Raw genomic sequence first — 12,383 nt, 5'->3', positions numbered from 1 at the left:
GAGCAGCCTCAATAGCCTGGAAAGGTGCTAACCGCTAGGCTAACTAGCAACAAGATGCCTTCCCTCTCCACAGATGACTACCACAGCCTCCTGCAGAAGATTGCAGTACTGGAGACAAAAATTCATCGCTTAGAAGTAAACGTGGAGGTAAATGGACTGTGTGGAAATGAAACAACCTTGCCTTTGATTCAAAACAATGGCGATGAGCAAGCTAGTACACAGCTAAGGAGCACAGATAACATGACCAAGAAAGTAGACTCTGTGCATTATTATAAATCCTCAAGTGATAATCCCCCCTTAGACTGTCTTGGTGCAAAACCAAGACATAAATCATGTCTCCTGGAAAGGGGAGGACGTATCACAGGCAGGGCACAGCGAGCTGAAATCTCTGAAACCGACTGGCCTTCACTTCCTACGAGACAGAGAAGCTCTTCTACCCCTATATACGGGAGGAAACAGGACTGGACAACCGTGAATAGGAAGGTTAACAACAAACCTCCAAAACAACTGAATGTGAAACTGCAGAACAGATTTGCTCCACTATCAAAGGACCCTGGATCTATATCGGACAACCATCCATCTAAAAGCAGCGAAATAAGGTCTGAATATCTGTTGAAAAGTGAAAGGCCACAGAGAAAGCTAAAGGCTAGGCCTGAAACTCTAATTGTGGGTGACTCTGCCGTAAAGGATGTACAAAGGATGTGCGGTAAGAACACTAAAGTCCTCTGCTTTCCTAACGATATGGTCAACAACCTGAAGGAGAGAATTCTTCAAATTGCAGATGAATATCCAACTGTGACAAACATTGTTCTGCATACAGGGTCAAACGATGTGTCCAAACAACAGTCGGAGGTTCTGAAACGGGACTTTACTGGATTATTAAATACTGTAAACTCTCTGAATGCAGCTGTATTCATCAGTGGACCTGTACCGCCGGTCAGAGGAGGAGACGAGAGATTCAGCAGGTTGTTTACACTGAATAAATGGCTTATATCAGCATGTGCTGACCACTCAGTGCACTTTATCGACAACTTTAATATTTTTTGGGAACGCAGGCATCTGTTCAAAGCAAATGGATTTAATTTTAACAAGTCAGGGGTGAAACTGTTCACCTCCAACTTGTTTTATTCCATACGTCATCCATCCGTGCTTGGTGCCAAGGCTGAGATAAACGAGGAGTTATCTCATAAAGAGGAACAAACAGTACTCCAAGAACAGACAAAGCCCAGCAGAAACCTTGAGGAGGAGCTCCATTTGCCCCCACCCGGGAAGAGCCTCAGAAAGGAGAGACATCCATGGCATCTGAGGAAGAGCCTCAGAAAGGAGAGACATCTAAGGCAAGAAGAGGGGTCCCTATTTGCCTCCAACTCTCTCAACAACACCAACGACCAGGACAAGGGACCACGACCTTCCCCAGTCCCCCAAACCCCTGACAGGCCATCACCCTCCTCCCCCTCCCTTTCTCCCTCCTCCCCACACCTGAAATTCACTGAGGAGATGATGGAGCGGGTCAATGCTGGGCTCAGATCTACCCCCCGTCCCAATCCCTTTTTGTCCCCCATAAACCCCCCACCAGAGCGGCCAAAGGTTCGCCATCGAGCCCCACCCTCAACAGAGCAATCGAAGTCACATTGCCCAGCCTCGCCCCCCTTAGTTCCTCTTCATGCCCTGTCTCCGCAGTCTGATGCGTGATGTGTGAAGGGTCCGGGCTGTGAGGATTATGGCAGTGATGACTTTTCCCAGGAGAAGCTGGGACCCTGTTTACTAGAAGGTTTTAAAATTTCTGTACTTTTAGGTGACAGGAGACATGTGGCCTGGTCAAAACACAGAGAGCTGCACTCTAAAAGATCTTTAAACATAGTAAACATACCTTGTGTGCCACAGACTGCTCCCAAACACGAGGGGACAAGTAATACCTCTAAAACACTTAAGTTGGCTTTATTAAACATTAGATCTCTAGCTGGGAAAACATTTTTAATTAATGATTTAATCACTGAGCACAGCCTTGATTTTATGTTTTTAACTGAAACTTGGTTGGACCAAAGTAACAGTGGAGCTGTTCTCATCGAGACGACCCCTCCTAACTACAGTTTTATCAGTGAGGTCAGGGCGAGCAGGAGAGGAGGAGGGGTTGCTGTCTTATTTAATGAATCATTTCAATGTAAGCAGCTATCTCCTGGAAGTTTTCAGTCTTTTGAATATGTGGCTTTACAGCTGAAGGCCCCATCCAAAGTTGTGTTTCTTAATGTTTACAGGCCTCCCAAATACTGCACAGACTTTTTTAATGACCTCAGTGAACTGCTGTCTGTGATCTGTGTTGATTTTGACTGTGTAATTATTGCTGGGGATTTTAACATTCATGTGGACAACCCTCAGGACAAAGGGACTAAAGACCTGAGTAACACTCTGGGCAACTTTGGGCTGACTCAGCATGTAACAGAGGCCACACATAATAGAGGACACACTCTTGACCTACTGATCTCCAAAGGCCTGAGCATTTCAAAGGTTACTGTGTCTGATGTGGGCCTGTCTGATCATTACTGTGTTTTCTTTGAAAGTAAAATCTCAGCCCACACAAATATATCAACAACAGTGATCACAAAACGGTGTATAACTGAACACAGTAGTGCAATTTTTAACCAGGTCTTCCCATTAACACCTGACCTGCCCAGAGGGTCAGTCAATGAGCTCGTCAATAGCTTCAATGCTAACATGTTAAATGTAATGGACACTATTGCTCCCATTAAGGTGAAGGTTATCTCTGGAAGGAAAAAGTCTCCATGGAGAAACTCCACACTGGTGAAAAAAGAAAAAAGAGAGTGTAGGAAAGCTGAGCGCAGATGGAGAAAAACAAACCTCCAGGTTCACTATGACATTTATAAAGAGAAACTTCACAATTATAATTTACAACTGAGGAATGCAAGGAGGTCCTACTTCTCTGACATCATCACTAAAAACAGCCATAATGCTCGGGTCTTATTTTCTACAGTTGACAGGCTAACAAACCCTCCTGTGTCAGTGGCAGCTGAACTTCATTCGACCATGGCCTGCAATGACTTTGCCAAATTCTTCACTGAAAAAATCCAAAAAATTAGACAAGCAATTGGTACATCAACAGCAGATCCAGGATATGTACTGTGTCCACCAAAAAACTGTTTAAACACCATGAAACAGTTTCAACCTATTAACAGCAAAGACCTGGAGGACATCTTAGGTAAACTGAACTCCTCCTCCTGCTGTTTAGATGTCCTGCCAACAAGTTTTTTCAAAAAGGTCTCAAAGACTTTAGAGTCAGACCTGTTACAGATCGTCAACTTTTCTTTATTATCAGGTGTGTTTCCAGAATCACTAAAAACTGCTGTAATCAAACCTATACTGAAAAAGGACAATCTTGACAAGACACAAATGAACAACTACAGGCCGATCTCAAATCTCCCGTTTTTAAGTAAGATCATTGAAAAAGCAGTTTCTCAACAGCTCAGTTACTTCTTAAAACAGAATAATTGCTACGATGCCTTCCAGTCAGGTTTTAGACAGAACCACAGCACTGAAACCGCTCTGACCAAAGTGTTTAATGACATGTCTGAATACAGACAGTGGAAAAATGTCAGTCCTAGTTTTACTGGATCTCAGTGCAGCATTTGATACAGTTGACCACAACATATTACTCAAACGACTGGAGAACTGGACAGGTCTTTCAGGAACTGTACTAAACTGGTTCAAAACATACGTAGAAAACAGGAAATACTTTGTATCAATAGGTAACTTCACATCTGAGCAGACAAGTATCACATGTGGAGTTCCCCAAGGTTCCATCTTGGGACCCCTTCTGTTTAACATCTACATGCTCCCACTGGCACAGATTATAAACAACAACAAAATAAACTATCACAGCTATGCAGATGACACACAAATATATATCACAATGTCACCAGGAGACCGAGGCCCTGTACAGGCTCTTGGTAAATGCATTGAGGAAATCAATGACTGGTTGTGCCACAATTTTCTCCAGCTAAACAAAAACAAAACTGAGGTAATAGTCTTTGGCGCCAAAGAAAAACGATTACAGGTCACCAGAGAACTTCAATCTATACATCTAAAAACCACAAACCAGGCGAGAAATTTGGGTGTAGTGATGGATGCAGACCTAAACTTAGAAAAACACATTAAGACAATAACAAAGTCAGCTTACTATCACCTCAAGAATATATCAAGGATAAAAGATCTGATGTCTCAACAGGACCTGGAAAAACTAGTCCATGCATTCATCTTTAGTAGGCTTGATTACTGTAACAGCATCTTTACAGGTCTACCTAAAAAATCAGTCAGACAACTACAGCTCATTCAGAACTCTGCTGCTCGAGTCCTCACTAAGACCAAAAAAGTGGACCACATCAGTCCAGCTCTGAGGTCCTTACACTGGCTGCCTGTCCGTCAGAGGATAGACTTTAAAGTTCTGATGCTGGCCTATAAAGCTCTGAATGGTTTAGGACCAAAATACATCAATGACCTCCTGACCCAGTATGAACCATCCAGATCCCTCAGGTCATCTGGATCCGGTCTTTTATCAGTTCCCAGAGTCAGAACCAGACACGGAGAAGCTGCATTCAGCTTTTATGCTCCTTATATCTGGAACAAACTCCCAGAAAGCCTCAGATCAGCTGAAACACTCAGTTTATTTAAATCCAGGTTGAAGACTCACCTGTTCTCAGCTGCATTTGAATAAAGCACCAAATCCACACTTTAAGCTTAAATTTCAAAACTTATATTTTAACTACTTTATTTTATCTAGCGTTCTGATTTTATCTGTTTTGATTTTATATACTGTTTTGTTTGTTTGTTTGTTTGTTTGTTAATTAGTTAGTTAGTTTATTTGCTTGTTTTAATCAATTTTAAATCATGCCTTTTATTTGTTCTTGTTTCTAATGTCTCTGTAAAGCACTTTGAATCACCTTGTTGTTGAATTGTGCTATACAAATAAACTTGCCTTGCCTTGCCTTACCATTGTTTTTACTGTAGAGTAAAAACGATAGCATTCAGGACAGCTGTGCAATTATTAAAACGTGCTGTACATTTGTAAGCATCTCCATGAAATCTCTGTTTCAGAGGAGAGGGAAAACTTACGTTGGTACTGCAATAGTGAGCAAAGCTTTGATCTCCTCCAGCATAAATCCGTTTGACACAACAGTTCTCCTCTGAATCTGCAAAAGTGAGGGAAAATAGGTTTTTTGTGTTATTAAAACATCTTACCATCGAGTTTTACGTTTGAAATAAACCCATCAAACTAATGATGTAATGTGCTTTTACAACTTCAGATTCAGATTAAAGCTAATAAATCTCCACGTTCAGATGGATACACAGCAGAATTATAGAAAACGTAGTCAGAGAAAACGTAAATGGAGAACCCTATCGATTAATACATTTGACTGCTTATGATTCAAACTTTACACCCCTCAAAAATGGAAGGATGTTTTGGTTTTACATTTGCTGTCCCCTCACCTGTATCTGTTGCAGTGCTGGCGACTACCCAGGGACCTTTAACAAGAGCAGGGCTTTTTCTGTTGGAAGTGGACCGTGTGCCAAGCTGCCCGTTCCCTCCGAGCCCAAATGAATCCATCTTCCCCGATGACGGCGTGAAAGCCAGCGTGTGTTGCCTTGACCGCACAGCAATTTGAAACGTCACTAGCAGCCTTGTGACTTTTTAGTATAATTCACTGACGTTGTATTTTAGATAAACGCGCAAAAACAAAGTCGATTTTACCTTCCACATGCAATCTGTGTGACTACATTTCCCATGAGCTCAAACACTTTTCTGGGGTTTATTTCATGATTTGTAGAGTTATGCCCAAGCTGTCCATATCCTCCTGCTCCAAATGTGAACACGCCCCCTTCCTGCATTTAAAAACAACAGAACCAGTTATTCCGACCTTCAAAAGGGTTAGCACTGTGCTAACTTGCTAAGGCCAAAGTGTTAGCAAAGACCACTGAACATGAGGCTTGAAGAGACAGAGAGGCATGAAAGACAGCTGTCGTGTTAATGATTTCAGTCTAGTTTTTCCTTAACCAGAAACAGCTAGATTAGTAATGGCACATGCCAGGAGGGGGATTATTTTAACATCCAAGTCTTACAGCAGGGATCCTCCTCCTCTACAGCGTCAGGCCACTACTGAAACAAACTTACTGCGTCTGGGCACCTGGACAGGAAATGGGCATTTTTATCCACCGCTCGAGAAGATTTAAAACTTCACTATTTAACAAACCAAAAAACATTCCAGGTTCTAAATAACGATCCCAACTCATCTATTCTTTTCTAAAAATTAGAAGTAAACACAGAAATGGCATTACTTATGAGCCTAATTACTGAAGACTATTCATAAAAGAAGACTACATGATGAGCATGATTACCCACTGAAAACGTATAATGCTTTTCCCTGTGTAGAAGAGGTCACACCTCGTACTTGTACCAAAAAATGTTGACATCACACCTCATGAAGACCCTGAAGAGACTTATCCTGGACCAGCTTCCAGCACATGGTCAGATCCCTTCCGGTCCTTGACCTGCTCAACAGGGCCTACATCCACCCAGCGCTGTGAGGGTCATGTTTTGATTTCTCCAGTGTGTTCACCACCACCAGCTCGGCTCTGCTGGGTGGATGCCTTGGCAGTGACCTGGATAGTTGGCTCACTGATCTGCAAACCACCTGCAGCACCATGTTGGACAGCAACACCGAAGCCCAGCAGGGGACTGTCCTCTCTCCCTTTCCCTTCACCATGTACACCACAGCCTTCAGCACTGCACAGACACCTGCCACCTTCACAGGTTTCTAATGACTCTGCAGTAGTGATGTATCACACAAGGTGATGAGGAAGAGCATGGGGGTTGTGGATGTGAGAAGGGTTAGAATGCTGGTCACCCCTATTTCCATCCGTGTGGTTTGGGTGCAGACAGGATAAAAATACCTCAGTGTTCATGCCCTCTACAAGAAGAGTCATCTCTATTTTCTTGGATGACTCCTTTAAAATCTAATGGATGACCCAGGATGTTTTGAGTCTGTAATGGCCACTGCCATCCTCTATGCTGTGGTGGGCTGGGGCAGCATGATACCAGCAGACTCAAACCGATCCACAAGGCCAGTATTATAGGTGTGGAGCTCGACTCTGAGAGCAGATGTCAGATGATAGCCGACAATCCTTCACGTTCATTCCATGACTTGCAGGACAGTAACAGGAGCAAAACCTCACTGCACTAAAACGCCACAGGAAATGATTTATAACTGCGATGATCAAACTTCATATCTTCCCCTTATGACACCTGGACTATTTTTACTTCTCATATTTTCTTTATATTGTACATACTATTGTTTAACTTTGGAGTATTTATTTTAACATAATTCACCATTGGTGGAGCATCTTAGTTTTATAAGGATGGTTTACATTTTTTTATGATTTCTTTCCATTTTCTACCTTTCATATCATTTGCTTGAGAGTCTGTGACAAAGCAATTTCCCCCCGTCATTATAAAAGTATTCTGACTCTGATATAAACTGTTACAATGGAGGGTGCTCAGACGAAATGCCTGCAGCATCAAATAATGAGCTCAGTATGTGCGCAAGTAATCCCAGTGAGCCAAATGCTCAGGCAGTTTCAGGCAGTTTATTCTATATCAGCATGATGTCAGTGAGTGCAGACATCCCTAATATAGTCATCTCAGGCGTATAGCTTTGGCCGTGAAGCCACACTGATGTGTTAGTCAAGCCTTCGGTATGAGGGGCAGCCAATCAGAAGAGACTTGGCTAAATGGGAGGGGAGCTAAGGAATATAAAAAAAGAAGAAAGAAAGCAAGCTCGTTTTAAGCAGTAGAGGAACCCAGAAACTGCACCTACAGCACCCGTGGGTACTGAACAGTTTGTTCATCTGACAACAGCTTAATGTTTTTCTAAAGGAGAGCTTTTAAACATCTGTGTGACAAAGCAAAACACGGAAATCTTAATGTATAGCAGACTTAATGTACTGCAGTGATACTGGGATGTTTTCTAACTGGTCGCTTGGCAGCAGCTGTCTCTGAGCAGTATGCAAACTGGAGAGCGAGGACACAACACACTGACTGTGACAAGTGATGCATCTGTAATCCTGCTTGGCTGCTGTTTGGGATCAGTTAAGAAAATGTAACACATATACACTGGCAGATTAAAAACAACAACAACAACAGCAATGAATTAGGAAGAAGGTAAAGAAAGCATAACCCAGCATGGGAGTAAATCCCAGTAAAAGTCCAAGGCCCAGTTTAATGATTTTAAGCCTAAGAATTAAAACCATTAATTAGATTTAAAAGAGCCACTTTTAAATCTAATCATTAATCCCACAGTTTCAAATTTCGGTCTTCTGTACACACAACACTGCAGATCTATCAAAGAACCAAAAAGTATGCAACTTAACTTGGTCAGTGCAGCCGTGTGATCTTCTCCACAGCAAATGTAAATCACTCTCTGTGATCTGAGGGACTTCAGGAGGGCCGGGAAATACCGATCTGAAAAAGACGTCCTGAAAATTAGTCAAAGTTTCGGGTTTGAATGTACAGGGGCACCTTCTAACCTTCTACCACTCACCGTTGCAGTCGTTGAGACCAAGCTGACCGAAATTGTTGCGCCCCCAACCGAACACAGCTCCCGAGGGAGTGAGGGCAAAGCTATGTGCTCCACCTGCTGATATTTGAGCAAAAGGAATGCCCTGCAGAGACTGAATCATCTGGGGTGTGGAAATGCTCTGTCCGTTGATTCCTAACCCAAGTTGGCCATATCGATTCTGGCCCCATGAGAAGATGTGGCCCCCTGTGTTAAAAACGCATATATAATTGAAACGGTTTAACATGACATAAACACTGTAAGCTGCTCTGGATATGTGCTAAGTGCAAACCATTCCTCACCCTTTGAAAGTGCATGGGAGTGCCAGTACCCACAGGCTACCTGAGCAATTTGAACATCTGACAAAGTCTTGATGTTTCTTTTCATACAGAGGAAAAAGAGAGAGAGAAGAATGGCTATATTAGGTCTTTTCATGGTGCCTTTACAAAACAAAGGATGAGCAAGTAGTGCGTTAAGTAGGACACACAGGGGTTTCCTGATAGTTGATGAATTTACCTAGGCACGCGAACACATTCTTCAAAGTTATTTAATCCCAGCTGTCCATCTGAACCAAGACCCCACGAGAAAACCTGTCCTTTGTCATTTAGGGCGAGTGTATGGGCCTCTCCACATGATACAGCCACTATGATCTGTGCATCCAAGGCCACAACTTGCTCTAATAGATGACATAAACAAGTGCTTGCACAGTGAGCAACTTTAAAAAACAAAACAAAACCCCCCAATGTTTTATTAGAAAAACAAACAAACAAACAAACAAACAGCAGACATCACCAACCGGGTTTCTTTCTGGCTTTCTCATGTCCAAGCTGCCCAAGATCATTGCAGCCACAGGTATACACCGTCCCGTCCTCCAGCAGGAAAGCTGTGTGTCTGCGGCCACACCCCACATCACTCACTTGCTTCCCGTGAAAGAATTCACATTTTCGTGGCTCAACCACAATCTCTTCATCAATCCCACCCAAGCCCAGTTGTCCATAGGAAGCATTTCCCCAGCACAGCATTGTAGTTCTCCCTTTAGCTGCACGCAAAAGCAGGATCTCAGGCTCTGTGAAGAAGACACTTGGGCTAATATAACCTTCCAGAGTATAGTCACATATCCCCCGTTTCATTTGCAAGGTGTAATCTAGCTGGTATCACCTAGCAAAGCCGAAAGAGGCAAAACAACATCATCGCCACATGAAACAGACGCAAGCCTGCGGTCAGATTAAGTCATGACTTCAGGATCGTACACCTACATATATATATATGTGTGTATATATAGCGAGAGCACTAGTACGTTGCAGTCTAAACTGACCATGTAAACAGATTAGCCTAGTAAGCTACAGTTAACGGTGTTGGGTGAGTTCCGTTAGGGTTGCTAAAATCGTCAAATAACACCACTTCCGTCGCGGGCGGCTGGGTTTACAAATTAAAGCACATGCCAAAACGTGTTTAAATACGAGTATTGCCAATAACTGTATGTACCCCTACGATTTACACTCTCATAAACATAATTAATAAACTTACACATTTCTTTCTGGGTCACAAATGTATGCGTTTATAATATTGTAAGCGGAAGTATAACTCTTGTCCGTAATGTTAGCACACGCTAGCATGCACCTTGACGAATACAGGCGAGGTAGATCATTTCAGACTGATGGCACTTGACCAACTTAATGACAGTACTTAAAATTATCATAGTGCGATTGGAAAATATTTTAAGAAACATATATGTTTAAGCACTCGACACGTGGTACATGGCTGACTTATACAGACAGTCCTGATATAGCAAGCTAACGTTAGTCAGACCCAAAGACTTTATGTCTGTGTTTGGAACATAACGTACTTAAGAGTTCATTCAGAAACCTGAAGTGACTTCACAGCTGAGTATCTGAACTTAAAGCCCCGCTATTCTTTACTGTTCCGCTAAAAACACAAGTTTAACAACTTACAGCCAGGTGTCTCTTATGTTAGAGCCAAGAGCAAATCTTACCAAAGCCACCAGACCCGACAAGTTTATGATCTGCCAGTGCCTTGTTCGTTAGTTAGTCCGACTGTTAAAAACACACATTACAGTACGCTGCTGTCCAAAGACAACTCCCAGGTAAAACCCTACTTAACGCGTTTCTTGGCCGTACAGCAGTTGTTGACAGAGCATCGGAGTGGTTACATTAAAGCAGTCGTCTCAAACTCTGGATGTCCGTTATGTCCTTTTAGAAATAAAAGTGTTTTTATAATAGCAGAGCGGAGAAGAGTACAAGATAGTTAAAATATATACATAAGAGTCCCGAAATGTCCAAAACACGGTCAAGGAGATTTGAATACTTCTCTGAAAGACGCGTAGAGAAGCTCTACACATAAACGCTGTAAGGCTTAATTTGAAGGCAGCTTACAATACCGGAAGTATTAACAGCGTTTTCACGCATTTTCCTTCATGGACGTGAAGAAATGTCGCGAAGCTGCCGAAATGTTCTAGAGCGAGCGCATCCGCGCATGCGTATACCGGCTGCGCTGTACTACCTTTACCTAGGTATGAAAACACGGAGGTTACTCTCCTAGTCCCCGAACTCCATATTCATACACACACACACACACACATACACACACAGACCTCCCCGTTTTCTTTTTCTTGAATGTTTCGCGTTCATACAGAGCACACACGGCATTTATTTGTTATTAATTAGTAAGTAAAAGAAGGAAAGTGAAAGCGCGAAAGACTACTACTGAAGTGCGTAGTATGAACTAGCAAAAGAAAAGTCCACAAATGAATACATTCGAAATAACAACACATATAACGGTATTCAAGATTAAATGTTAATTAATATGTAAGTACATATAAATATATAATACAAGCACATTTTGAATGTGACTATAAGTTGCAGATGTATGTGATTAAATGTGAGGCGTTATAAAAAAAGTGTTATATCTGCATTCTAATCGCAGATATTTTATTTACCTGTAGTTTTGTTCATCTTATGTAATCAGGCTGTAAGTATACTAGAAGAATCTCGAACTTCTACCGGTCTTTTTCCAAAACCATGTTCGCCAACTTGAGCTGGTTCACAACCACCGGGCTCCCCCTGGTGGAGAGCAAACTCACTTACTCCGATTCAACAAACAAACAAATAGACTGTGTCACCTTCATTAAGATAAGATAAAATACGAGAAGAAGAGAAAATGTAACTTTAAATACAAGGTAAACTCAACAAACATATTAAAAAAGTAGGCATTAAGAGACTCAAATATGCATATATTTTAAAATAATGAAAACAGCAATGCAGCTAATGAGGACATCAAATCAATGTAATTCTCTTTTTTATCATCTGGTTTTAAAAGAGCTTTTTGCACCAGTTAAAAATAGATTGGACATTTCCTTGATGTACAGTAAGCTTCTGTAACAGAGATCCACATCTGTTCATTCAAAATCCGGCGAACACAGCTAGGTTTCAGACCAAACTTTTGTTTGACTGAATGGTTTAAAAGGAGATGAAAAGTCAGATAGATTCATATCATTCAAACTCCATCTGCTGGTGCACAATGCCATTTATCAGTCTGTCTGTCTCTTTTTGTGTTAGCTGATTTCTTTTATACTGCAATATACTACACATAAAATATGAAAATGTTTATTTGCATTTGTGTAAAATGTAAATGCAAACAGAACGCAACGATTTGCAAAGCTGTCAAACCCATATTTTATGCTCATCACATGTTTAAACAGAGACATTTTAATATTTCACAAAAAATATTATCTCATTTTAAATT

The 12,383-nt window shown here is 41.7% G+C and overlaps 1 protein-coding gene across 1 annotated transcript in view; it reads right to left on the bottom strand.

Moving 5' to 3' along the window:
- Window positions 1–10,608, bottom strand: part of herc4 (HECT and RLD domain containing E3 ubiquitin protein ligase 4) — an 18,349-nt gene extending 7,741 nt beyond the window's left edge. Inside the window, exons 1-9 of the mRNA XM_076891878.1 lie at window positions 9,418–10,608; window positions 9,138–9,297; window positions 8,924–9,000; window positions 8,607–8,828; window positions 8,437–8,527; window position 7,534; window positions 5,762–5,892; window positions 5,500–5,654; window positions 5,125–5,201 (exon numbers count right to left, since the gene is read on the bottom strand). Coding sequence (XP_076747993.1) covers window positions 5,125–5,201; window positions 5,500–5,654; window positions 5,762–5,892; window position 7,534; window positions 8,437–8,527; window positions 8,607–8,828; window positions 8,924–9,000; window positions 9,138–9,297; window positions 9,418–9,751 — 1,248 coding nt within the window. The 5' untranslated portion in view covers window positions 9,752–10,608. The remainder of the gene's footprint in view (window positions 1–5,124; window positions 5,202–5,499; window positions 5,655–5,761; window positions 5,893–7,533; window positions 7,535–8,436; window positions 8,528–8,606; window positions 8,829–8,923; window positions 9,001–9,137; window positions 9,298–9,417) is intronic.
- Between the last annotated feature and the right edge of the window lie 1,775 nt (window positions 10,609–12,383).

The sequence above is a fragment of the Maylandia zebra genome, linkage group LG13, assembly GCF_041146795.1.
Source record: "Maylandia zebra isolate NMK-2024a linkage group LG13, Mzebra_GT3a, whole genome shotgun sequence".
Taxonomy (NCBI): Eukaryota; Metazoa; Chordata; class Actinopteri; order Cichliformes; family Cichlidae; genus Maylandia; species Maylandia zebra.
The sequence above is the reverse complement of the archived record's forward strand: the minus strand, read 5'-3'. Positions and strand labels throughout refer to the sequence as shown.